General features: G+C 44.6%; 3 protein-coding genes and 3 pseudogenes across 4 annotated transcripts; all 6 read left to right on the forward strand.

Annotated features, from left to right (window-relative positions):
• The first annotated feature begins 1386 nt into the window (after positions 1-1386).
• On the forward strand, positions 1387-2185 carry LOC138687153 (feather beta keratin-like; annotated as a pseudogene).
• Positions 2186-4387: 2202 nt separating this feature from the next.
• On the forward strand, positions 4388-5186 carry LOC138687154 (feather beta keratin-like; annotated as a pseudogene).
• Positions 5187-7388: 2202 nt separating this feature from the next.
• LOC138687155 (feather beta keratin-like) lies at positions 7389-8187 on the forward strand (annotated as a pseudogene).
• Positions 8188-15145: 6958 nt separating this feature from the next.
• LOC138687543 (feather keratin 4-like) lies at positions 15146-15496 on the forward strand. Its single transcript, XM_069795500.1, has one exon. The coding sequence runs from the start codon at positions 15146-15148 to the stop codon at positions 15494-15496; it is 351 nt and encodes a 116-aa protein (XP_069651601.1).
• Positions 15497-20268: 4772 nt separating this feature from the next.
• Positions 20269-20607, forward strand: LOC104322685 (feather keratin 1). The gene has a single exon (XM_009925989.1). It carries the CDS (start codon positions 20269-20271, stop codon positions 20605-20607), a length of 339 nt encoding a protein of 112 aa, XP_009924291.1.
• Positions 20608-24970: 4363 nt separating this feature from the next.
• On the forward strand, positions 24971-27644 carry LOC104322686 (feather keratin 1). 2 transcript variants are annotated; one of them, XM_069793115.1, is made up of 3 exons: positions 24971-25523; positions 26363-26551; positions 26817-27644. In XM_069793115.1, exons 2-3 carry the CDS (start codon positions 26534-26536, stop codon positions 27186-27188), a joined length of 390 nt encoding a protein of 129 aa, XP_069649216.1. In that variant the 5' UTR covers positions 24971-25523; positions 26363-26533; the 3' UTR covers positions 27189-27644. The 2 variants fall into 2 exon arrangements, with proteins under 2 accessions (XP_069649216.1, XP_069649218.1); XM_069793117.1 differs by lacking the exon at positions 24971-25523 and having other exon boundaries at positions 25563-26551.
• Positions 27645-27873: the final 229 nt, after the last annotated feature.

The raw sequence follows: 27873 nt of genomic DNA on the forward strand, positions 1-27873 counted from the left end.
CCTTGCCCTTCTGTCCTCCAAGCACTTCTTCCAAACCCTGGAACTGGAGGGAGTCCCAAGGGAGTTGAAGGGACAGGTGGCAGCAAGGGCAGCTCCGTATAAGGGAGATGTGAGCCCTCTGCTAGATTTTGGCACAATGGGGATGCGTTGATCATGGGTGAGTAAAATAGGGAGGGGAGGGGAATGGACACACAGGGATCGTCCATCCTCATTGGAAAGTGATGGGTAGCATTGCTGACACGTCCTGGAGGGTCCGCAAAGTTCAAGAACGGAGCAGGAAAAGCATCTTTGCCCCCAGCGGAGCAGTCTTGTGGTCAGAAGCATTAGGTGTTGTGGAGTCCTTCTGTGTGTGTCACTGTGTCCTGAAGGGACGTGAGTCTGGAGCAGATGTGCTGCAAATCCTGCAGAAACCCCACTCAGCTGCTGTGCAGGCTGTGCCTGGAGAGGTCCCAAGCAGTGATCCTTTTGTCCCTCCAACGGGGCCTCAAGCTGTGGAGTGGTACCCCGCCAGCTCTGTTCTCAGTCCCTCCTTCCCATGCCCTTGTCCTCCACAGGCAATGCTTTGGTCCTGCTGCTCTTGTTGCGCTTCTGGAGAGTAGGAGGCACCTCTTGTGCCGTGCTCCTCCGACTGTCCTTGCCAAGACTCGTGGAGCCTGCTTGCTGCTGAGCAGGGTTGGGTGTCCTGTGGAAATCCTGCCACGTATTTGGTCATGCCTGGTGTGGCAGCAGTCTGGATGGCCAAAGTAGAAGTTGTGGCAGGAAGAAGGACGTGTATCGATGGGCCAGCCTGTGCCTCGGTCACTGAGGTGCCTCCAGCTTTGCCAGCGGTCTCCAGCAAAGAGTGTTGGGAGGGGAATAGCCTTCATTCTTAACCACTGGTAGTCTGCTGCTCAAGGCAGGTAGGGATGAAGGAGAGAAAGAAGATGGCAAAAGAGGCAGGCAAACTTCTGCCGAGATCAAAGCTCAATCTCAGAGAGAGAGTCGAAAACCCAAGAGCCGGGGTGCCCTGCCTAGAGAGGCGATGCCTAATACAGTGTGAGTGAGCACAGCATGAGAGAGCGAGCGACTGATGGTGCCGACCCCTGCATGGGGGTGTCCAGGCCGAAGCCTCAGGGTTAGGAGGAGACCTGCCCCATTCTTGAGGAAACACTTTAAAGTGAGGCCCTGGAGGGCAAGGGACTAGCATCACCTGGCAGGGTGGGACACTCCTCATCACTGCCTGGATCATCTGCCTGTGCTGACGTGTCATTTCCCCTGGAAACGTTTTGGCCTCTAATACTGTCACTTGAAAGGAGCCTGTGTGGCTGAACGGGCATGTCACGAAGAGGGAAATGAAAAGGCAGCGTTGCAGGGAACATAAGCGGTGTCCCCGTTTCTGTAATTGTGATGCTTCGCATGCAAGATGAGCTTGTTGGTAAACACATTACATTACATGCGCAAAGAGTGCCTCTGGGCCCGGAGCAGTCATGACCAGTATAAAAGCCAGTCCAACAGCAGGCTTCCTCATCCACTTCTCTTGCCTTCTCGTCCTTGGTGAAGAAGGTGAGCTGCAACCGCCTTTGCCTCTTTCCTGTCTTTCTCCTTTTCCTCTCTGTCTTCCGGCCTCAGCTGAGCCTTTGCCTCAGCACAGCTTTTGCTGAGAGCCTTGCTACTCGATCTGCTCCTGGTGTCCCTGTTCTTCCTGTTCTCCGGTGGGGGGAGGTGGGAGAAGGCCTTGGGCTTTCTTTGCAGGGAGGGGACCCTTGGGGACCAGGGCTCTTTAATCTCCCTTCCTCCCTGCTCCCCAGACTGTGCCTTTGCTCTTGCCGAGCAGGCTGTCGGCCTGCGCCTCACATGCTGCCTCTGCTTTCCCTGCCCTCTCTCCCAGGTGCACCTCCATCCCGCAGCCATGTCCTGCTACGATCTGTGCCGTCCCTGTGGCCCAACCCCGCTTGCCAACAGCTGCAACGAGCCCTGTGTCAGGCAGTGCCAGGACTCCCGGGTGGTGATCCAGCCCTCTCCCGTGGTGGTGACCCTGCCCGGACCCATCCTCAGCTCCTTCCCCCAGAACACCGCTGTGGGATCCACCACCTCCGCTGCTGTTGGCAGCATCCTGAGTGAGGAGGGAGTGCCCATCAACTCCGGGGGCTTTAACCTCTCTGGCCTTGGTGGCCGCTACTGTGGCAGAAGGTGCCTGCCCTGCTAAAGCCGGGCTGGACCTCCAGTGAGTGCATCGACCAGGAAGCCCAAAGCCGGGTGCCGGACTGAGGATGGAGCTGCTGGCCAGGGTTTCCAGAAGGGTTGAGCGCCCTCGTGCCCTCCCGCAAAGGAGGGAGGGAAGCAAGGTGCCAGCCTGTGCTGTCTGGAAAGACGGCCAACTGTTGTCTTCTCCTTCGCCTGCTTTCTTCTCCGCATCACGAGTCCCTGTTGTCTCCTGCTGTCCTGTGCCACGGGTTCATCCTGAAGCAAGTTGGGAGGGGCCCTGCTCATCACCCTCTCCCCACGTGTGTGGGAGGAAGACGTGCGTCCCATTGCTGTGAAGGGGTGCCTGACCGTCAGCTGCCCTTGTAGCAGCCCGGACCGCGTCCCTTCCAGCACGCACAGCTTTGTTTCACTCTTTAGACTCATTAAAGTTTATGCTGCATTGTAGCTTGAGTCTCCTCATGCCCCTTCCCTCCCGGGATGGCCAGCCGAGCCGTCCAGGGGAAATGTTATACCGTGGAGGGGAACGGGGTGGGTGGGTAAGGGCCAGTGCTGGACCTCTCTCGTGCATGGAGGGGCTGAGTACCCTGAAGGGCTATGGTCATTGGAAGAGACATGGGGCAGTGGAGGGGTGCGTGGTATTGCCTGAGTATGGAAAAGGTGGCCAGGAGCTGCCCTAAGGGACATGTGATCAACGAGCGAGGTTGGATACTGGCTTCCAGTTGATGAGGCAAGCCATTGCCCTGCTGGAAGACATTTCTGTGCAGGCTAACAACCACCTGCCCAAGGCTGCGATCGCATGTTACCAGTTGCAACGTGTCCTTGCCCTTCTGTCCTCCAAGCACTTCTTCCAAACCCTGGAACTGGAGGGAGTCCCAAGGGAGTTGAAGGGACAGGTGGCAGCAAGGGCAGCTCCGTATAAGGGAGATGTGAGCCCTCTGCTAGATTTTGGCACAATGGGGATGCGTTGATCATGGGTGAGTAAAATAGGGAGGGGAGGGGAATGGACACACAGGGATCGTCCATCCTCATTGGAAAGTGATGGGTAGCATTGCTGACACGTCCTGGAGGGTCCGCAAAGTTCAAGAACGGAGCAGGAAAAGCATCTTTGCCCCCAGCGGAGCAGTCTTGTGGTCAGAAGCATTAGGTGTTGTGGAGTCCTTCTGTGTGTGTCACTGTGTCCTGAAGGGACGTGAGTCTGGAGCAGATGTGCTGCAAATCCTGCAGAAACCCCACTCAGCTGCTGTGCAGGCTGTGCCTGGAGAGGTCCCAAGCAGTGATCCTTTTGTCCCTCCAACGGGGCCTCAAGCTGTGGAGTGGTACCCCGCCAGCTCTGTTCTCAGTCCCTCCTTCCCATGCCCTTGTCCTCCACAGGCAATGCTTTGGTCCTGCTGCTCTTGTTGCGCTTCTGGAGAGTAGGAGGCACCTCTTGTGCCGTGCTCCTCCGACTGTCCTTGCCAAGACTCGTGGAGCCTGCTTGCTGCTGAGCAGGGTTGGGTGTCCTGTGGAAATCCTGCCACGTATTTGGTCATGCCTGGTGTGGCAGCAGTCTGGATGGCCAAAGTAGAAGTTGTGGCAGGAAGAAGGACGTGTATCGATGGGCCAGCCTGTGCCTCGGTCACTGAGGTGCCTCCAGCTTTGCCAGCGGTCTCCAGCAAAGAGTGTTGGGAGGGGAATAGCCTTCATTCTTAACCACTGGTAGTCTGCTGCTCAAGGCAGGTAGGGATGAAGGAGAGAAAGAAGATGGCAAAAGAGGCAGGCAAACTTCTGCCGAGATCAAAGCTCAATCTCAGAGAGAGAGTCGAAAACCCAAGAGCCGGGGTGCCCTGCCTAGAGAGGCGATGCCTAATACAGTGTGAGTGAGCACAGCATGAGAGAGCGAGCGACTGATGGTGCCGACCCCTGCATGGGGGTGTCCAGGCCGAAGCCTCAGGGTTAGGAGGAGACCTGCCCCATTCTTGAGGAAACACTTTAAAGTGAGGCCCTGGAGGGCAAGGGACTAGCATCACCTGGCAGGGTGGGACACTCCTCATCACTGCCTGGATCATCTGCCTGTGCTGACGTGTCATTTCCCCTGGAAACGTTTTGGCCTCTAATACTGTCACTTGAAAGGAGCCTGTGTGGCTGAACGGGCATGTCACGAAGAGGGAAATGAAAAGGCAGCGTTGCAGGGAACATAAGCGGTGTCCCCGTTTCTGTAATTGTGATGCTTCGCATGCAAGATGAGCTTGTTGGTAAACACATTACATTACATGCGCAAAGAGTGCCTCTGGGCCCGGAGCAGTCATGACCAGTATAAAAGCCAGTCCAACAGCAGGCTTCCTCATCCACTTCTCTTGCCTTCTCGTCCTTGGTGAAGAAGGTGAGCTGCAACCGCCTTTGCCTCTTTCCTGTCTTTCTCCTTTTCCTCTCTGTCTTCCGGCCTCAGCTGAGCCTTTGCCTCAGCACAGCTTTTGCTGAGAGCCTTGCTACTCGATCTGCTCCTGGTGTCCCTGTTCTTCCTGTTCTCCGGTGGGGGGAGGTGGGAGAAGGCCTTGGGCTTTCTTTGCAGGGAGGGGACCCTTGGGGACCAGGGCTCTTTAATCTCCCTTCCTCCCTGCTCCCCAGACTGTGCCTTTGCTCTTGCCGAGCAGGCTGTCGGCCTGCGCCTCACATGCTGCCTCTGCTTTCCCTGCCCTCTCTCCCAGGTGCACCTCCATCCCGCAGCCATGTCCTGCTACGATCTGTGCCGTCCCTGTGGCCCAACCCCGCTTGCCAACAGCTGCAACGAGCCCTGTGTCAGGCAGTGCCAGGACTCCCGGGTGGTGATCCAGCCCTCTCCCGTGGTGGTGACCCTGCCCGGACCCATCCTCAGCTCCTTCCCCCAGAACACCGCTGTGGGATCCACCACCTCCGCTGCTGTTGGCAGCATCCTGAGTGAGGAGGGAGTGCCCATCAACTCCGGGGGCTTTAGCCTCTCTGGCCTTGGTGGCCGCTACTGTGGCAGAAGGTGCCTGCCCTGCTAAAGCCGGGCTGGACCTCCAGTGAGTGCATCGACCAGGAAGCCCAAAGCCGGGTGCCGGACTGAGGATGGAGCTGCTGGCCAGGGTTTCCAGAAGGGTTGAGCGCCCTCGTGCCCTCCCGCAAAGGAGGGAGGGAAGCAAGGTGCCAGCCTGTGCTGTCTGGAAAGACGGCCAACTGTTGTCTTCTCCTTCGCCTGCTTTCTTCTCCGCATCACGAGTCCCTGTTGTCTCCTGCTGTCCTGTGCCACGGGTTCATCCTGAAGCAAGTTGGGAGGGGCCCTGCTCATCACCCTCTCCCCACGTGTGTGGGAGGAAGACGTGCGTCCCATTGCTGTGAAGGGGTGCCTGACCGTCAGCTGCCCTTGTAGCAGCCCGGACCGCGTCCCTTCCAGCACGCACAGCTTTGTTTCACTCTTTAGACTCATTAAAGTTTATGCTGCATTGTAGCTTGAGTCTCCTCATGCCCCTTCCCTCCCGGGATGGCCAGCCGAGCCGTCCAGGGGAAATGTTATACCGTGGAGGGGAACGGGGTGGGTGGGTAAGGGCCAGTGCTGGACCTCTCTCGTGCATGGAGGGGCTGAGTACCCTGAAGGGCTATGGTCATTGGAAGAGACATGGGGCAGTGGAGGGGTGCGTGGTATTGCCTGAGTATGGAAAAGGTGGCCAGGAGCTGCCCTAAGGGACATGTGATCAACGAGCGAGGTTGGATACTGGCTTCCAGTTGATGAGGCAAGCCATTGCCCTGCTGGAAGACATTTCTGTGCAGGCTAACAACCACCTGCCCAAGGCTGCGATCGCATGTTACCAGTTGCAACGTGTCCTTGCCCTTCTGTCCTCCAAGCACTTCTTCCAAACCCTGGAACTGGAGGGAGTCCCAAGGGAGTTGAAGGGACAGGTGGCAGCAAGGGCAGCTCCGTATAAGGGAGATGTGAGCCCTCTGCTAGATTTTGGCACAATGGGGATGCGTTGATCATGGGTGAGTAAAATAGGGAGGGGAGGGGAATGGACACACAGGGATCGTCCATCCTCATTGGAAAGTGATGGGTAGCATTGCTGACACGTCCTGGAGGGTCCGCAAAGTTCAAGAACGGAGCAGGAAAAGCATCTTTGCCCCCAGCGGAGCAGTCTTGTGGTCAGAAGCATTAGGTGTTGTGGAGTCCTTCTGTGTGTGTCACTGTGTCCTGAAGGGACGCGAGTCTGGAGCAGATGTGCTGCAAATCCTGCAGAAACCCCACTCAGCTGCTGTGCAGGCTGTGCCTGGAGAGGTCCCAAGCAGTGATCCTTTTGTCCCTCCAACGGGGCCTCAAGCTGTGGAGTGGTACCCCGCCAGCTCTGTTCTCAGTCCCTCCTTCCCATGCCCTTGTCCTCCACAGGCAATGCTTTGGTCCTGCTGCTCTTGTTGCGCTTCTGGAGAGTAGGAGGCACCTCTTGTGCCGTGCTCCTCCGACTGTCCTTGCCAAGACTCGTGGAGCCTGCTTGCTGCTGAGCAGGGTTGGGTGTCCTGTGGAAATCCTGCCACGTATTTGGTCATGCCTGGTGTGGCAGCAGTCTGGATGGCCAAAGTAGAAGTTGTGGCAGGAAGAAGGACGTGTATCGATGGGCCAGCCTGTGCCTCGGTCACTGAGGTGCCTCCAGCTTTGCCAGCGGTCTCCAGCAAAGAGTGTTGGGAGGGGAATAGCCTTCATTCTTAACCACTGGTAGTCTGCTGCTCAAGGCAGGTAGGGATGAAGGAGAGAAAGAAGATGGCAAAAGAGGCAGGCAAAATTCTGCCGAGATCAAAGCTCAATCTCAGAGAGAGAGTCGAAAACCCAAGAGCCGGGGTGCCCTGCCTAGAGAGGCGATGCCTAATACAGTGTGAGTGAGCACAGCATGAGAGAGCGAGCGACTGATGGTGCCGACCCCTGCATGGGGGTGTCCAGGCCGAAGCCTCAGGGTTAGGAGGAGACCTGCCCCATTCTTGAGGAAACACTTTAAAGTGAGGCCCTGGAGGGCAAGGGACTAGCATCACCTGGCAGGGTGGGACACTCCTCATCACTGCCTGGATCATCTGCCTGTGCTGACGTGTCATTTCCCCTGGAAACGTTTTGGCCTCTAATACTGTCACTTGAAAGGAGCCTGTGTGGCTGAACGGGCATGTCACGAAGAGGGAAATGAAAAGGCAGCGTTGCAGGGAACATAAGCGGTGTCCCCGTTTCTGTAATTGTGATGCTTCGCATGCAAGATGAGCTTGTTGGTAAACACATTACATTACATGCGCAAAGAGTGCCTCTGGGCCCGGAGCAGTCATGACCAGTATAAAAGCCAGTCCAACAGCAGGCTTCCTCATCCACTTCTCTTGCCTTCTCGTCCTTGGTGAAGAAGGTGAGCTGCAACCGCCTTTGCCTCTTTCTTGTCTTTCTCCTTTTCCTCTCTGTCTTCCGGCCTCAGCTGAGCCTTTGCCTCAGCACAGCTTTTGCTGAGAGCCTTGCTACTCGATCTGCTCCTGGTGTCCCTGTTCTTCCTGTTCTCCGGTGGGGGGAGGTGGGAGAAGGCCTTGGGCTTTCTTTGCAGGGAGGGGACCCTTGGGGACCAGGGCTCTTTAATCTCCCTTCCTCCCTGCTCCCCAGACTGTGCCTTTGCTCTTGCCGAGCAGGCTGTCGGCCTGCGCCTCACATGCTGCCTCTGCTTTCCCTGCCCTCTCTCCCAGGTGCACCTCCATCCCGCAGCCATGTCCTGCTACGATCTGTGCCGTCCCTGTGGCCCAACCCCGCTTGCCAACAGCTGCAACGAGCCCTGTGTCAGGCAGTGCCAGGACTCCCGGGTGGTGATCCAGCCCTCTCCCGTGGTGGTGACCCTGCCCGGACCCATCCTCAGCTCCTTCCCCCAGAACACCGCTGTGGGATCCACCACCTCCGCTGCTGTTGGCAGCATCCTGAGTGAGGAGGGAGTGCCCATCAACTCCGGGGGCTTTAACCTCTCTGGCCTTGGTGGCCGCTACTGTGGCAGAAGGTGCCTGCCCTGCTAAAGCCGGGCTGGACCTCCAGTGAGTGCATCGACCAGGAAGCCCAAAGCCGGGTGCCGGACTGAGGATGGAGCTGCTGGCCAGGGTTTCCAGAAGGGTTGAGCGCCCTCGTGCCCTCCCGCAAAGGAGGGAGGGAAGCAAGGTCCTGTCTGGGCATGTTGCCAACATAAGTGTTGTTATTGAAATTCCTGCTTTTGATGAGTTGCGTTTGTGCCTTTATATTTTCTATTGAGTTCATATAATGCTGTACTTTTAAGTGATTAGTGTATGGCTTTTATTCAGGAATCAAGGAGAAGTGGGGTCTTGCTTGCTGTATTTCAGTTGGAAAGGTTTAAATGTTTTCGTTTCTTTATATAAATATATATATTCCTTTTGTTTTGCAGAATAGTACTTGACTTTTTATCATTAAACTGAGCTTGCTTCTGAATTTGAGTTTCACTGTGGTTTTCTTCTCCCTTTTTTGTCCTTTTGGGGACGATGTGTTAGGATATGGAAAAAATATATGCAGAGTACCTTTTCAGTGGAATGTGAGAATTGAATAGTCGCCACAAGTAGCCTGATAAAAATAATTTTAATATTGTTTACACTCTTGTGATGCATTGAACAGGTTTACTTATATATTTCTCTTGTTAGTTTTTTTCCAAACCTTTTTCCATATCTGTGTGTTTAAGTTAATTGTGATATTTCAGGTTGGGAGCTTTTTGATATTATCACTTATTTTGCTTCTTTGAAACTCTGAGAATTTGAAAGTGCAGAATAAGATTATCAGAAGCAGTATTTGGGTCTCTATTTTTCATTAGATGGAATAATACCAGACTCTGAAGCTTTAACCATGACATACTTTGAGTGATCTTGACTCAGGACTTCAAATGTGAAACAAGTGTTCAAATCTCATCAGAGTAATAAGAGTCTTTATATGATGGTATCATTATTAAATTTTCTGATGGGCTTTGATGTTGTCGCGTCCCAAAGTTGGAGCGACTCAGGTTCGTGGATTTCCTTTGTCAGAATTAAGGTGAAACGACACCAGGGGAGTTCAAACAACAATCAACATTTATTCAACCTAGCTAACTCTGTCCAAGTACACATGAACTTGTTAATATGAACCTTGCAACATGTCATTAAGCCGCTGTTTGAGAAGAGGAGGAAAGTACAGAAAAATGAAATGGAAAAAGGAACATGAAATGTATCAGAAGGAGAGCCCTCCCGTTGAGTCACGAGGTTCAGAGCAGACCCCCTTGCTTTCTGGACTCCTTCTCAAAGAGGAGCTCAGGGGCGGCTAGGTCCACTCCTAGTCTCAGACTTGGTCAACGGTTTATGTTTCAAAGGATGAGGTGTAGGGACTGTGGAAAAGAGAGAAGGAAAAGAGAGAGAGAGAATGAGAGAAAAAAAGGAAAGAGAGAAGAGAAGGGTTTCACCAGTCCTGGGTCCAGCATTGGTCCAGCCAGCGTAGAGATCCAGTTCCGGAGGGCGCGCACTGAGGATTCGTTTTCTCCTCTTTTATAGTGTGTTAGTTGATGATCTCAACATGCGCAGTTCCCACACCTGGGGTTCACTGGAATCGGTAGCTTTGGGGGGGGGTGTTCATTGTGGAGTTGCTTCTCTTTTCCTGCTGGTATGACCACTTAAGATAGAAGCACAGTCCCAACTTCCATGGGGCCTTCTTCCTCCAGGAAGGCATAAATTGTGTTCCTTCTCCTGGTCACTCAAGATAAGGAATTGGGGCCTTGGAGAAGTGCGTTCCCACCCTCCGTGGGGCCCTCTCCTCTGTCCACATTGTCCTGTTCACAAAACTCCAGCATTTTTACAGAGGCCGTTTTGTCCACCAAAGCTCTTTTAGCGGATGTTTGAGACATTTGAATTTGTCAGACCGTCACAGATGTCCTTTTTCAAACCTTGAACAAAAGCCATTAAATCTTATTCCTTACCTAATCCACACAAGAACTCTCATAATATAGATGAAAAATTACATGATTGAAGAAGTAGACAAATTACCATAGGTATTTCCCTTAAGAACAGTTTGGTTTTAATCCTGTTACTCACCATCTAGGAATTTTCTCAAAGATGTTAAAACTCAGCATATGTTGCAACTAAGACACTGAAGAATAATAAAGAATACCCTTGTCTGTAGGTACATAAACTTTGAGAATTTTATGCAAGTTTTTAATTGTATTGACTCCTTTGCTTTCTGGCTGAAGCTATGTGGGGTCTGGCAGGATGTAGCACAGGAAAGCAATAAGAATGAGAGCTGTGTAATTTCTGATGACTCTATACCTTGTGCAGGGTTTTCTTCTCTAGCGCCCAGTAAAATCTATTTGAAAATTGAAGTATCATAGTGCTGAGATACAAATAGTGGAGGAGCCAGAGGGAAGATACCTAGCATTCAGGTTCAGTGCTGGAACCAGTCCAAATGTCCACACAGTCAGGGAAGAAAGGTAGGTTTATTTTTTCCAAATATTTTACACTTAGAATATAAGTTTTCTTTACTTAAAAATTACTTACTTGCAAAGTTACCAATTTGGGGGGAGGGGAAAAATAGTTTAGAGATAAGATGGGATATATTGCCTTTTAGATTGTGGCTTGAGGCAGCAAAAGCAGTGTATGAAAGATGGTAAATCAATAGGTACTAACCTGAGTGGAATCTCTATTCAAAAATTGGTTTCCACGAGTGTATTTTCCAAACAAGTAATTGAAGGGACTGGAATGCATTCACAAGCATATGGTACCCTGTTGACAGAACTGGTATGACTGAAGTAAGTAGTTATTCACTCAGATCTGTGAGGAATCACTGATTGCACTCTGATATACATCAAAGAATGGCTTCATTCTTGGTGGCACTAAGGTGTCTTTCTATGATGCAAATGGACATGTAGCATAAAGAGTACAGAAATGAATTTCAGGGGAATGAAGTGTCTGGTTAAGTGGCCTGTGTCCAACATGAGCATGTCCCAAAAGGTACCTTTGTGGTGCTTGTGAATGAAAAAGCTTGGAAAACTATACTCTGCCATAAGACTGTAAGTCTATGCTTGCTGATTGAAAAGAAAAAAGAAAGCAGTGTCCTGGAACTAGCCATCTTCAGACAGCATGGCATCCTGGAGTGTTTTTGCAGGGTGTTGAAGCCTTTATTAAATGTGTCATTAGAGAGACAGTTCCTGAAGAATGTGAACATCAGTTTGAAAGCCATGTCCCCTTTGTATGTTAAGACTGGAGAAATGGGTACAATAACTATGCATATGGACGTTTACAAATTTGAGACTGTTGAGGCATCCATTTTTTGCATGAATTAGTTCCCACGTATATTTTTGCAGGTTGAAATTTTTCTTGATAATGAAATTGTTTTGCTTTTGTTTTCCAGTCTAAGTTCAGCCTGGAATTGCATGAGAAGCATATTCTACCCATTAAAAATTCTTTCATCTTCACAATTTATGGGTACTTTTAATTTCTGGTACTTTTATACTGACTCTATTAGTGTCAATATGAAATTACTCCAAGTGCAGTCTAATAAAGACTTTTTTTTTCAGCTCCTCAGCAATTTATTAGCTTGCAGGTGTCTTGGGAGCACAAACTAGGATGACATTCAAGATATTTACTAAAACTCTTCGTGTGCAATTCCCTGTCTGACCCACTTAAGAACAATTGCTAGTTAACTTGTTCACCATCTTTGAAAAAATCTCTGAGGCCATCTCCAAGGAGGGCTTCAAGCCTCTTGGATGAGTTCTCTGAGCCAATCAGACCAATCTGGAGTTGAGCCATGGTAAGGAGACAGTTCAGGAGTCTTTTTGAAAATGCTGCAGTGATCTCCGATGAGTTAATTTTTTAAAATATGAGGTAGTATACCAAATAGAAGCTGTTGTATTAATAGAAAGAAGCAAAAGTGTTGAAAAATTCTGTGGATATTCTTAAAATTTTTGCAGGAAAATTAATTCTCCAGGTTGCCAGTAAGCACCTGATGCTACAGAAGAATTTGTATTGCAAAAACGTACATGTTTTACATGCTTATGGGTTGGTAGGATTGTTTAGGTCTGGAAAGGAAGGAAGGAGGAAGGGAAATATTCAAAAGCATAGGTGCGTCACTTTAGATAATGTTATTGAAATATGAAAAGCAGTTTAAAAATTTGTAAAAGGTTGATCTTTTTCTTTAAAGAATTGTTCAGGGTTGGTTTCCATAGAGTCTGTTAAAATACAAATGGCTTCACTTTGAGAAGGTATAAATCTATGTCTGGGCTTATACAGGAGAGATTGCAAAGTAAAGTTAAAAAATATATTAAAATTTTATTATATATTCCACTTATGCAATGAACTTCCATCAGTCTCTGGTGTAATCACTGTTGTACTTCAGTTGTACCAAGGAAAAAAATACAATGGCAAACAGGCCCTTGTGTGGTTTTTTTTTTCCCCAATGACTCCACAGTTAATCTTGTGCAAGGATAATATCTCAAAATAGTTTAAAATTCATATGTGTCCTCAAGATGACTTGTGAAGTGCTCTTCATATCTGTGGTCTGAGATGGTGCAGAAGGGAGTTATAGATTCCCTTCATAAAAGAACTGATAAATCAGGTTTAAATGTCCCTGTGTGCTAGTAGCTGTGTTACCAAAGTGTAATAGGGTAATACTATCCAAATTTGATATGACATAATAGTATTTTTCTTTGAATTTTACACAGGGCTCTGATTCTTTCTCATTGGATTCTGTGGGATTTCAGGTGTGCATATGCTTGTGCTTTTTTGCAGGGCCTTCACAAACATGTAAGTTCAATCTAGATTGTTCTTATGCTTGGCTGGAGTCAGAGCTTTGTAAACATAGGTGGAGACCAGAATTTATTAAGGATTTACACTCACAATCTTAATAAAAGAATACCTTTGAATGATGAATTATGTATTCTATAAATTCTTCTTAATATTTTTCCTTATGAGTAAAGTGAAACATACACTGGAGCATAAATTTTGTTGTGACTGAAAGGTGGCACTGGAATAAATTTGGTCCATAATACCAGAAGATGAGAGAAGCTTGTATGACGGAATGTGTATGTCAGAAGATAAGGAAAGGAAAACAAAGTAATAAACAGTAAGGAAATGACATTTAATCAGTTGGAAGCATTTTGCATTCAGGACATACTTGCTGGTAAATAATTTCATGCACAAAGGATATCTGTGGTCCTCAGGCCATCCGAGATGCAGTATAAAATCTAACTCAAAGCCCTTCCTACCACTTCTCTTACCTTTTTCCTCTTTTCTGAACAAGGTTAATTCAAATCTACTTCTCTTTTCCTATTTGCTGAATTTTTGCTTTCATAACAATTTGATTGCTGTTCTTTTTTTTCTCCAGAGTGTTCTGGTAGTTGCTGGATGGTTGGGGGGAAAACTTTTTCTCTTTAAAATTTTTATTTTTCTGTTAGAATTGCAGATATTTCTGGAGTCCCGACTTGGCCATATGGATCCTTGAAATGGTGATATAAATTTATTCAAATGTGGGCTTTCAGACATGCTAAGTGACTTGGAAAAGCCTAATAATAATAATAAAGATTAACAAACCGAATTGGTAGAATACCTGTGCAAAGGGGTTGGAACTAGGTGATCTTTAAAAGTCCCTTCCAACTCAAACTATTCTCTGATTCTATGATTAGAGAGATCTGTATGCACAGTCATCTTTCAAGTAGCAATGTGCATTTTATATCTTTAAGGGTCTTATCCATCACCTGTAATGCCTGAAATTTCAATTGGGTTGATATGAAAACAACAGTGTTTGTAGAGGATGTGGATGCATTTATCTTCAGAAATGTCATCCAGAAAAATCCTTTTCTTTGCTGTTTATTCCATGGGAGGCTTCTTCAGTGTTCCCATTTTTGTTATTATGAATCTACTACTGGACACAGCGAGAAACAAGAGGGTAAAATGAACCAGATACTAAAAGAAATACTGGAGAGTGAGAAAGCTAGGAGGGTTTAAAGCAGAGGTTTGTGGGTGTTAAAAATCAATTATGTCAAACCACAAGCTTTTGAGCTCTAAATACCACTGTCTAAACGAAGACAAAATGAAGATGCATAGTGAGATTAGAAGGATTAGTCATACTGAGTTCAGCAAGGATATTGGCTCTAATCACATATCCTCAACCTTCTGCTATAGTAATCAACATGGAGTTCAATATGATAGCATCTAAAAGTTCTACTTGGTGCGTTACAGTTGCCAAGCTTTGAAATTATGTTATAGGGTGCAATGACATTTCCTGCAAGTTTAGAGAAATGGTTTCAGGGACTGTGAGGGCAAGGGGAAAGAATAGCAAAAATAGAGGAGAGCTGAGCACCCAACAGACTGAGGTGGGCATAGGAAACAGCGAACTTTGTGTTTATTGGTGTGTTGGAACCAGACACAGGGAGTATGCAAGGAACCCCTGGCTTTCTCATAGATGGCACATCTGTGGACAAGTTGTCTGGGAAAGATTTCCAAAGACCTCAGCTTCAGGTATGCTTGATGATACTGAAATTTGTACTTCTTCATAGGCAAAGTTGGAACCTGGAAAATAGTTCTTCATTTCATTTTCCAGATGTCTATTGAACTCTATACATAAGTACATTGTGGCTAGGTATTACTCATAATTACTACTTCTACAATGCTCTGAATACCTGGGGCTGGATCTCTGTAGTGTCTTTCCAGACATACAGCCAATCAAAGTACTAAAATTAAAGTAATGATACATGTATGTGTCCTTTTGTTCTGCTGCCAGCTATTCCACTGGATCACCAACAAGTGAGAGAGAATTATTTCAGCCTCCACCTTCTTGTAGCATATTTAAGAATTAAAGTTAAGTTTCCTTCTCAACTCACTCCCCACTCAACTCCTGAAAGGATCCCTAGAAAGGTCCTGTTCTCCTGATACCTGAGCTGAGTAAATGTAAGTGCAGTATGACTCCTACACTGCATTCACGTCTGGTCCTGTATTTCAGACTTGCCTTTATCCCACAGACATGTCCTGCTATGAACAGTGTCCTTCCACCTCCTGCAGCCCAATCCTCCTGGCAAATAGCTACAGTGAGCCCTGTGTCAGGCAGTGCCAGGACTCAACAGTGGTGATCCAGCCCTCTCCCGTTGTGGTGACCCTGCCTGGACCCATACTCAGCTCATTCCCTCAGAACACCACTGTGGAATTCTCAGCATCTGCAGCCGTTGGGAGCATTCTCAGTGTTGAGAGAGTGCCCATCTCCTCTGGCAGCTCCTTAGGATTTGGGAGCTTTGGCTATCCAGTCCTGGGCAGTGGGTACAGCTGGCCTTACCATTGCTACAACACCTACCGCAGTGGTTTCTATGGGCTGTGCTAAAGCATGAGGAGCAAGCAGGAAGAAATGACCAGGAATGCTGAAGCACAACTGATGCAGGACTTGGCTTATGGCCATGGTTTTCAGAAGTGATGTTAGATACCCACAACTCCACCTGAAGTTAATGGAGCTGTGGGAGTTGGTCATTCTTTAAAAGGAGGCCCCTACTCTTGTTATACTACTTTGTATTTCTAATCAAGTATGTAGTTCTGCTGTGCATCACTGTATTTGATACCTCCTGGTGTAAAACTTATAATTTAGACAGTAGATGGGACTTGATTGTTGAGGTGCAATGCTACACTGAAAGAAGGGCTCTGTCCGTGGAATACATCACCATGAGATATGCTATTCTTCCCATATTGAAACCTGTTGCTTTGCAGCATTTTAATCCACTCTTTGGTATTATTAAAATTATGCTTATATCATATCTCCAGTCTTTTGTTATTTCTTTCTTCTCCTCCTATCTTATTTTGAAACTTTTTCTGGGTGAAATTCAGCACCGCATAGATATCACTACCAGGCAGAGACATGATGTGAATACTTGTTGGGCTGTTAATAAGTGGAGAAGAATGGGTGTTTAGAGCTCAAGATCAAGAAAATATTTAATTTTGCAGCTGAAATGCTTATTGATTCCACACTGACTTATCATAATACTTGGCTTTCTGCATCTTTGCCAAGAAATTATTCTCAAGGCTGGAAGTGTTTTATGATTGAACAGAATGGCAGGGTATCTAATCAAGCATATAATGATATTTGTTTTAAGGAATCCTGTTGTGATTCACACTCTCAATAACTCTGACCTGGAGCTGCAGGGTGCAAAGAGAGATTTACATTCTTTTACCATCAAATCTCTTCTTGAATGCTTCGATTTGTGAAGTAAAAGATGAATGGCAGCAGCAGTCTCAAAGGAGGTATACACGTAGATTTTGTGACAGAGAGCAAACCTGTTTGATCTATATACTTGCTATTTATTACATAAGTACTGTGTATTTTAGGGCTCCTTATAAAAGCCTGGCTGTCTTTACTGTCCCAGCTGCAGCCGTACAGAGTTCTAACAAAAGGCTCATGTCAAGGAATGAAGCATGATAACATAAAATAAATATAGGACACTTGTAGGCATTAAAACCTTTAGAAACCCTTGCAAGTAAATTGTTTTTGCTAAAAGTAAGGACCTGAGATTTAAACCAGATTTGCTACTAAAACAATAGATTTGAGGGAAAAATTGAACAGATTCTTGTGTTTGGGAAGGTTTGAGGCATTCAAATAATTCCAGTTGTATAAACTCTGTTGCAGCTGGTTAAATTGTTCCCAGTAGTTAAATTGCTTATGGTTTATGTACCAATCTAATCTCACCCTGGCATCAGATGAAAAGCATTCCTCAAAGCTTCTTTCATCTCAAAGACCTGCAGATCATTTGAATGCCTTGCACTAGTATATTCAAGCCTCTGAAGTCAACATAAAGATGATACAAATTTCAATTCATGTAAGTAATTTGTCAGCTCTGTGGCAATTCGGTAGTTCACCAGCCTGTCATGGGAGCATTCTTGTTACACAAAGGGTTTTAATTGAGTGTGTGGAATGTGAAACTTCATTACTGATCCATAACTGAGAGCTGTTATGTCCTGGTTCACCAGCCTTAACAATCCGAAAAAGCAAGATCCAAAGGCTCTCAACCTTTTGGGTGAACTCTAGGTGCTAATTAGACTAAATTGGCAGAATATCAATGAAAACATTTCCACACTGTTAATAAGTTTCTTTCTAAAATATTATATACCCTCCAAGGAAAACTGTTTATGTCCCTAGAGGGAAGAATGAGGAAAAGTTAGCATTCCTTGACTGTCTCATTTTACAGATGAAAGGGAAATGAATTCTCCAGGTGAGTGACTGCTTTCACCTAGTATAAGGAAATAATTTTTAAAAATATATAAAAAGACAACAGGTAGTACATTGGATAGTAGAGATTTTGAGGAAAGGGAAGAAAAAGACCCTCTCCTTCTTTTATAGAAAAGGAGAGGAGAATTTTCTTGTGGACAATCATTAAAATATGTAGAGTTATAGGATTTTACAGAAGATGAAGGTTTGGCTTTATTTTTTTAAATCAATTATGAAAAATTTTAATAAAATAATTAAAGTTTCTGAAGGTGTTTACCTTGAATTAGTTTGTGAAGTCCTTTGAGTGATCTTGACTCACACACTTTGAAATTAGGTTATTAGCCAGGTGATGTGAGCGTTGAGATCTTGTCATGTACCTTGAACATGAGGTAGCATGAAACTTTGCATGTTTGAACCTTTAGTGAAAAGCTGTCCTGAACTTTGAAGTCCTTTGTTCTTCTGAAGGACAAGACCAACCTATGTATAAAGACACTCTTCATTTAGAGTTAATTCATATCTCTTGCTGATGGACAGTGGTGCTAAGAGGAGAGACCTGATCCCTGCTTTTTGCATACTTCCGTTCGTGCAAGTATTTCCAGCAGGTTGGAGTACAGCCAGAGCAGGCCACTGCAGGTTGCAGAGACAAAAAAAATCATGTAAAGATAAATGTAATGGAGAACTGCTAGGTGTAACTTCTACTGATGCCATAGTTTGGCTCCAGCAGAACACTACCTCTAAGAATCAGTAATTGAAAGCAATCTTTAAAATGCACATTTGTACTTAACTTGATGTGAAAATTGCTGCACATCCCAGTGCCTTACTGGAATTTCAGATAGGAATAATGATGATTCCTCCAATGAGAGACTGCAAAGAAATCATATTGAGAATTAGAGGCAGTTAATAAATGTCACGAAATATAAGATCAAGTAATCAAGCTGTTTCATTAAAAGTGTGATTGTTTAACTTTGCCATGGAAAATGAAGTAAAAATTTATGATTGGGTAAAGAAATGCCGTCTTATATGTGTTTGTATTAGCTGAATTCATACAAACTGGGAAAACTGTGTGTTAGCCCAAGCAGTTTTAGAATGCGTTTTATTGTCTCTGGCCAGCAATTCTCACTGGTCTTAATTTTCTTTAACCTTTGCAATACTCATGGGAGTTTGGTCCTCTTCTCAGCTGTATGTTTGTGTGGGATTGAAATAGTGCGGAAGTGTAAACTTTGGGAATACCTATTACACACCTTGTCTTGTGGTAAAGCTGAGTCCTTGAAATGAAAATGCTTGTGATTTGAGCCCAGGTCCCCACCTCAGAGCTAAATGGTTATTCACCTAAAGGAGTGAAGTCTTGAATAAGGACTGTGCATCACATACACTCCCCTTAAGCAGTGTCTTGATGACTAAAATGAAACATAAAATATACATTGGCCTTAGGAGGCAATGTAATTACTGTTGTAATTCAAATGAGTCACCACAGACTTCGAAGCAATTAAGCAGGTGCACATTGATGAACATGAAAGCTTTGTCTATAGTGGAATGTGAATGTAATAAGGGGAGGGGAAAAAATAGAGCAATAGTAAACGAGATTTTGAAAGAAAAAAAAAGAAGTTGATCAGTTTGGTGGATTTTACATGCAAAAGTATGGATCATTAAGTAATTTCATGCATAATATATGTCTCTGGTCTGCAGGCAGTCTGGAACATAGTATAAAAACCTATACAATACAAGACTTTTCCATCCACTTCTCTTGCCTTATTCGCCCAGGTGAATAGGTAAGTCTGAATCTGCCCAGTGTCTTTTTAAATGCTAAACTGTTACTTTGATGACTGCTTGCCTTTTTTGGTTTTTGTTTGTTTGTTTGTTGGGGTTGGTTTGTTTTGTTGGGTTTTTTTTGTTTGTTTGTTTGTTTGGTTTTTTTGTGTGTGTGGGGTGTTATTCTTAATTCTTTATAAATATTGCTAGCTTTTTTCCTTTTGGGAAAGAAAATTAGAAAGGCTTACTTCTATCAAAATGAAAGGCTTTTTTTACTTGTGAAACAGGGTGTAATGAGACAGGACTTAGAGGATACTGGCAATATTGTTTCTCAAAACAAGCAGCTTCATACTCCATTTTAGAGATCAATTCTAAGGGAGTAGCTAGTCAACGAACCTGGTTGGAAATACATTCTCATCTTGAGGAACTGGGACTAGTGGGAAAAAAAAAGAAAAAAAAAAATTGTGCTGAGTTCCAGGGTTTATCCCCAAGTCCTCTTTTCCACAGGCAGAGGAGCAGGGATGCCAGCAGACTCAAATACATTGAGTACAAATCACAGAAACTTCTGATCAGGAAAATAATCCTTCTTCACACTCCAGGTTTGCCTGTTCTGATCATACAACATCTGGGAGCAAAGGAAGCTTCTCAAACACTTTCTATACTTCTGCAAATGCTGTTGGCTGGGCTATTAGTGACTAAGTTCTAGTGTTAAGGCACTAAATCCAGTTATGTGTCGATGTTCAGGCTGGGGTCACTTTCCATGCCTCATGAGAGCTCCAGCTGCTGTTCTCCATGTCCTAGTACAGTCACAATTGCACCTTCTTCAGAGAGACAGTGCAGAGGGAAACTACCAATGAACGGGAAATGCTTTTGCTGGCAGGGGTTAAGGCAAACTTTACCATGACTGGCACCACAGTTCAGAGGCCAGCCACAGAGCTGAGACACCCCCCAGCAGGCTTGTAAAAATAAGAGAAACCTCTATGCTATCTTCAGGCTGCCTACTATTTTGATCTAATAAGTGATTACCTCTCTGACCACCTTCTCTAGGTACTTTCACATATGTTATCCTCTTACCTGACTTTTATAAACTTAATACAGCTTTTATATTGCATTTACTTTGTTCCCTGTATTTCAGTCTTCCCTTCCCTACACACATGTCTTCCTATGACCTGTGTCCTCCCACCCCCTGTGGCCCAGCCCCACTGGCAAATAGCTGCAACGAGCCCGGTGTCAGGCAGTGCCAGGACTCAACAGTGGTGATCCAGCCCTCTCCTGTTGTGGTGACCCTGCCTGGACCCATCCTCAGCTCCTTCCCCCAGAACACCGCTGTGGGATCTTCAGCATCCGCAGCTGTTGGGAGCGCACTTAGTGCTGGGGGAGTGCCCATCTCCTCTGGCAGCTCCTTAGGATTTGGGAGCTTTGGCTATCCAGGCCTGGGCAGTGGATACAGCTGGCCCTACCATCGCTACAACACCTACCAGCAGCTTTACTAAGCCATGCTAAAGCATGAGGAGCAAGCAGGAAGAAATGACCAGGAATGCTGAAGCAAAACCCGATGCAAGACTGAGCTCATGGCCATGGTTTTCAGAAGTGATGTTAGACACCCACAACTCCACCTGAAGTTAATGGAGCTGTGAGTGCTTGGCATCTCCTAAAATCAGGCCTTTGCTTGTCTTATTCTTTGAATACTTCATACTTATGATGAATCACATTTTTTTCTATTGCTGTAGATGGGACTTTATTGTCTCATTTCACAGCAGCACTGAGAAAAGAAACCCAGGATGAAAAGACATATTAGCTGTTGCCTTACTGAATCCTAGAAGTATATACTTATACTTTGTACTTTTTTATTCCACTTTTTGGTCTCGTTAAAGTTATGCTGTGTCACAGTCCAAGTCTGCTGGTGTTTGTTTGAAAAACTTTTACCAGCTCACCTTTTGTAAAATTTCTTACTGTTCCTCCGTTTTATTAATTGAAAACTACTTTTTCACGTTGACTAGAAGTAAGGATTTAGCTGATGACCTCTATGCCAAGAAATCATTTTACAGCCAGGAAACATTGGGAACAATGTATATATAAGGTAGAGGCTTTTGTAACAAAGTAGAGGCCTTTTGTGGAAATAAACTAGATACATTGTAGCAAAGTAGATACTATATACAGAATAGATACTTTGTCTACAAGTACTATAGCTTTGCTACATTTCCTTCCCCAAATCTGGCTTCCATCAGAGGTAAGGCCGTCCACTTAAACTACTTGTTATCAAGTTCCACTTGTTCATCAGAAAGTGTTTCTGATGGCCATTGTCTGAGCAAAGTGGGACCCCAAAGAGAAAAGACCATAGGGAGTTTGGGGGGAATGCTCTAAGAGGACACCTGCTCCCCCTGCAAATTATATTGTGTATTTTTTTGTAATTAATGCCAACCTATCTAAGGCTACTTAAAAGTAGATTTATAACTCATGTTGTAAATAGAGCTCCTGGTGCTTCTGTGTGGATCTTCATGGGCTGGTGCTGAAATAGTTGGGTTTAGCAGAGGTACTTGTGTATGCTTAGTGGTCACAGGCATCTGTGGAATTAAATGTCAGGCTAAATTTTCACCCCACGCAAAAGTCTGAAATTTCAAAGTTTATTTTGAGTATGAAAACCCTTCTCTTCTTACCAGGGTGGAAAGGCTTTAAATGAATGTGTGTTAGTCCTGGGTCTCCAGCTCCAAACAAGTAGGCTGTGATCTTTTCCTTCCTAAATGGCTAAAGGAAATAAATGTAAAATCAGGGACCTGGCATGTAATTGCAGCAAAATGTGGGTGAGTGATATCTCATGTGACCCTTGGCAGAAAGAAATGATGCCTTGTGAAACGGGTTTATACCAATGATTACAGGCAACCCCTTGCTCTGAGGTGATTGATTACAAGGACACATTCATCAGTCTTGGTGGCACTAAGACACCGCTCTGCAAGGAAGGTGGATCTGAAACATAGGGCCATAGGTAAAGAAATACTAATTGCACCCTTACAATCTGAAATACAATTAAAATCTGCATTTGAAAAATGATTCAAACATATCTGAAAAATAACTAAAGCCCACCCATTTTGGGTGTGGTGTTTTGCAGAGGTTCTGGTGAGTAAGTAATTTCTTCCCTCCAGCGTAAATTAGTTTTTGTTGTTGTTTTCTTCTACTGTTCCCCATTGAATTCCAGCATAACAACCACACTACACCTGGCTCTTTGCAGAAATACTCCACAGATCTGTATGCAGTAGTCAGTTACATTTATTTTTTTACAGAAAGGGAAATTGTAACATAAATTGTTTAAGCTTATTAGACCACAGTAAGATGCAAACCCAAACCTCAAACTTTAGCCATTTTAAAGTTCTTCATAACAGTATTTGAATAACATTAACAATGAAAACAGCTATGTTAAGGTATGAACTTTGAGGACTACATATCTACCTATATTTGAACACCTTTGCCTTCAGGGGAGCTATGTGAGCAACAGAACCTGATGTTGTGAAGCTCAAGTCAGAGGCTCTACCTACACCAAAAGGCAACTCAGATTACACATACACCATGTACTATTCAGCTGCCTGGGCTAAACAACAAATTCCAGCAAATAACAAGTGGTGGCTTGCAATAGAAACAGGAATGCCATGGAAAGGCATCCTGTCTGACTGAACTAAACAACCTTAAGCTATAGGTACATCTTCTGTTTTAAGCAATAAGCCAGAAATTGCTAATACTGTGAGGGCATTAGCAGAATTCACTCTCAGTGGCCTGGAACCAGGTACGCTAGATTATTGTTCAAACTTCAAATGGCTGTGTAGGATATGAAGGCTGTTGCTCATGCTGTCAATAAGCACCTATTTTAGTACAATTAACTAAGAATGAGGTCTGAGATAAAAGCAAGGGCTATCAGAGCTGTTGTGAATGATGAGAAAAGGGAATGGCATAGGAGGGCTCTGAGTTGCAAGAATTTTTACAGATTTGTTCAACTGCTCAAAGTCTTTAAGGCATCCATTTCTTTATGATGAGCTAATTAATCACAATTCAAAATTTCTTGTAGAGGGCACTATTCGTACCAGGAAAACTTCCATTTTCTGTGTGTCTGTTTCTCCATGCACAGATTTTGGGGTCACCTTTGTGTCTGAAGCCATTACGTAGAGATTGCTGTGAGTAAGCTTCCAGTTCCATTTTGATTAATTTTTTTTTTTTCAGACATTTAGTCACTCGCAGGTGTCTCAGGAGGATATTCTCACACTAGGCATTAAGTTTTAATTATAATCTGAGTATATAAGTCTGTCCATGCTTATACAAAAAACCTGTGACCTTCTGTTTCACTTACTTTAATTCATTTCAAAGATCAGGCCATAAAGTCATTCTGGCTGTACAATAAAGTGGCTGGAGTTAGAAAAATAATTATTGTAATTATTTTCAAAGAAGGCTGTAGACATCTCTGAATATGTTGCCAGATTTTTTTATTATTATTTTTAACTCAGTCTGATTTTAGAAATATTTTGTGTTTTCCAAGATGAACTTGGATGAAAGAAAAATTAAAAAAATTGATGAAAATAATCTATGGATACTGCTATGCAAATTAATTCCTCAAATAGCTGCTAGGTACCAGCTGCTATAGAGGAAACTATTTTTGAAAAAGCCTGCTAATCCCTTAGAACATAGAGAAGTACTGAGGAATGGACAGGGAGGGGAAGCTAAATAAGGCTAGGACAATTTCTTTGAGAATCTCCTTGAAATACAAGATAGCTTAAACCAAACCTTGAGATATTTTTTAATTAAAAATAAAATAGCTGTAATTCCTGCAGCCAGGAACAATGACATAAATTTTAGAACCCAATGACTGATCTGCACTCCCAAATCTTAATAATATATTATTACAGAAGTGATATAAGAATTCAAATATGGGTCACGTATCTTAAATTTGCACATAATGTGATACTTTGCATGCCTAGCACTCTAATAAAACTTCTGATAAACTTTGAAGTTCTCAGGAACCTGTGACCAAGCCAAACAAGTTTCTGTTCCCAGGAGATCTTCACAAAGACACTCATAATTTAGAGATGATTTACATGTCTCAGTAGTTAAAGTGCTAGGAGAGCAAAACTCTCAGTGCTAATCTCTGTGTCTAGGATTACTTATGTATTTTACCCCTTGACTATTTATCCTGTAAGCCCCACCTATAGATGAAGTTCAGTTTCATTGGATGATCCAAAGACTGCTGCAAAGTGACAGAAAAATGGACTGCAAGTGAAGAAATTATTGACACTTGATATACATTTGACTCTTCTCCAACTGGCTACCATTGGTCTATAACACATCTGTACCAGACACTGCAGGGACAGGAAAGGAAGTATTCTTGTATATGACTTCTTCTGCCTCCACAGCTGAGTTTTGCAAAACCTTATCTTTTCAGAACTCTTCCTTGAGAACAAAAGTCACCAAGAAATGCAACAAATTTATACATGTAGCAGTTAACCTAAAAAACAGTTGCTGATGTTTTGAGGTCCAAGATAAGAATAAAAGTGGATTTGTCGATTCTTTACATAAAGAGGTCCTAAGAGATCAGGCTCAGAATTAGAGACAGCCAGGAAAGATCCTGTATTACTAAGATTTGTCATTCAGACTTCCACAAAAGTGCTATCATTTGATATTATCTTTTTAAACTGGACTTCTAAAATTCTTTTTTTTTATTTTATTTTTTCTTCCATGTCAAAGAAGCAGTATCTTAATTGTTTTTCTAGTTATATCTCCGTCTTTGTACACAGCCATAACACTTTTCAGTTCCTCCCAACTCTCACAGGGTTCTTCAGTGTCCTTCCCTTTTAACAGTATTTGTGCTTTTTCTCTCATTTTGGGGCTGGAGTTTGGTGAAAATTGTGTGTGCATTCCTGGCCATTTTCTGAAAAAATCAGTCTCTCTTCTCTTTTCCTTAGAAGCAGCTCGAATCCCCAAACTACAAGTGCTCATGGATTGCCTACCAAAAGCTGAAATTCTTCATGATTTCCAACAGTATTTACCTTGCAGAGGAGGGTGCAAGGGACTGCATTATGTAAATTATGCTTAATCTCCTTTAATGACACCAGGCAGATCCAAAAGGGTTTTGAAGGCAGAATAAATTCTTCTGAAATAATCACTCCAGTGTTCCCAGAAATTAAGTTGGCCCAGAATATTTTAAGATGAAAGAAACTTGTGGTCAGATATACATGCCACAAGATAAGGAAGTGAAGCAGTAATAAACACAAATACTGAGGCAAACCCCCATGTAATCAGTAGTGGCTCATAAATAATTTCATGCACAAAGAAAGTCCCAGGTTGTTGGGCAACTTGGGATTCAGTATAAAAACCTGCACAACTCAAGGCCTTTCCATCCATTTCTCTTGCCTTCTTTGCCTTGGTGAATAAGGTAAGTATGAACCCACCTATTCTCTCTTTATACATTGAACTGTTGCCTTGATGACTTTGTAGCTTTTCCTCACTAACGTTGTAGTACATTCAGCTTTTTTCTCTGAGGGACAAAGGGGTTTTCATATGAAAGGGGAAGTTTTCTGTTGGTGGTCAGTTATAAAAATCATTGAATGGGGCAGTTAGCCACAAGTTAACCAGTTAGGTCTGTCTATTCAACTTTGGGATCCAAACAAGTTTTCAGGTCCTGCAGCTGAACATAAAATACCTGTAGTGAATTCTTGGGTCTGTTCAGACTAATGTGCTGGCCTGTGGAATATTCAGCTAAGGCTGTAAGATCGGAAGAACACAGGGATACTGGCCAATACTGGCAGTCCTGGGTCACTAGCTCTCCACATAGAACGCAATCATCAGTCCATGCCTGCCTGCCTTTGAAACTCAATTTGTAGTTCTTCTGCAGGCAAGGAGTGACCTTCATTCAGTTGCTTCTCCATCCTCCAAACAACTGTGGACAGATTTGCATTGTAGCTTCTGAGATCTGATGATGATTTTAATATTAATAGCAATACACAAAAATAGAAGTGTTCCTGAATTCAGCTACTTGTCCTTCCATTTCTTATTAAACAGATTTTAAGTGCTTAAGCTTCTATTTTCCACTTACTAAAACTGGGAAACGGGACCTCCAAGATGGAACATGCATGAGAGGAAGCAATAGGAATGAAATCAGAAAGGTTATTTGCTGTATTAGCATTAGGTAGGATGTTTGTCATCATTGACTGTTTAGCAAAGAGGCAAGCCTTGGATCAGGAATAACAACCTAAGCCTTACCTGTTCCAGCAGAGCACCTTCATCTGAAGGCTAAAGAGTCAACCTCCATTTCTCTAGGACATACAAAGCCCTTGCAGCCACAGCTGCAAGGAAGTGTTGAAAGTGCCTTTTCCTAGGGTAGTGTTATGAACATGTGGTTAGGGCACCCTCTGCAATGTGAATGAAGAGGCTTTCAGCACCAGCATGTACCCTGGTTCCTGGGTGAGTTGAATAACCACAGAGGCTTCAGGGTAAGTTACCAACTGAGATGCACCAGTGCTGCCTTCCCTAGCAATCTCCTTAAGGAAAATGCAAGATCAACCCTGTTTTCAAAGTACTTCCTCTGGATCTGGTGAAAAATGCCATCTTTCTCCCCATGGAACCTCGTTAGTTTGTTATACACTCCTCTTGTCAGAGAATTTCAGGTATACTAATAGAGTTTTATTTAAATTCTTGTATTGCATTTATTTCTTTTTTTTTGTTTCAGATTTACCTCCACCCCACAGACATGTCTTGCTACGACTTGTGTCCTCCCACCCCCTGTGGCCCAACCCCACTGGCAAATAGCTGCAATGAGCCCTGTGTCAGGCAGTGCCAGGACTCAACAGTGGTGATCCAGCCCTCTCCCGTTGTGGTGACCCTGCCTGGACCCATCCTCAGCTCCTTCCCCCAGAACACCGCTGTGGGATCTTCAGCATCCGCAGCTGTTGGGAGCGCACTTAGTGCTGGGGGAGTGCCCATCTCCTCTGGCAGCTCCTTAGGATTTGGGAGCTTTGGCTATCCAGGCCTGGGCAGTGGGTACAGCCGGCCCTACCGTCGCTACAACACCTATCGCGGTGGCTTCTATGGGCCGTGCTAAAGCATGAGGAGCAAGTAGGAAGAAATGACCAGGAATGCTGAAGCAAAATCTGATGCAAGACTGAGCTCATGGCCATGGTTTTCAGATGCAATGTTAGACACCCACAACTTGAAGTTAATGGAGCTGTGAGTGCTTGGCATCTCCTAAAATCAGGCCTTTGCTTGTCTTACTTTTGTTATGCTTTGCTTTATATTTCTGATCAAATGTCTTGTTTTCTTATGCTTTTTTTGTATTTGACAAAGACTAGGTAAAACATGTAATTATTAGAAATTGTTCTGCATAACTGAATTAGTACAGTCCACTTAAACAATGAAGAAGGAAGATCTCATTTGCTGAGTGTGTCATTGTGAGAGGGATGAATGGGTACTGTCCTTAGTGGACCATGGAAATGTATTCCTTACTCTTTACATTGCTTCCTTCCATTCCTCAGCCTCATTAAATTTGTGCTGCATCATACACCGAGTCTCTCTGTACTTCTTTCTTCTCCCAGCCCCTTTTCCAGCTTGGTTGTGGGGAAACAGGTCCCTTTGTAAGTCATCAGTTCCAGCAAACACTGTGCAAATAACTTTGTGCTAATTGCTAAAGGAGAATGAGTCAGATTTCAGTTGTGGAAAAGTTTTTCTTTTGTCTATACGTAGTAAATTCAGCCTGAGACAGTTTATCAAAGGCTAGGAAGAGATGATGT

This window comes from Haliaeetus albicilla, chromosome 10, assembly GCF_947461875.1.
Source record: "Haliaeetus albicilla chromosome 10, bHalAlb1.1, whole genome shotgun sequence".
Taxonomy (NCBI): Eukaryota; Metazoa; Chordata; class Aves; order Accipitriformes; family Accipitridae; genus Haliaeetus; species Haliaeetus albicilla.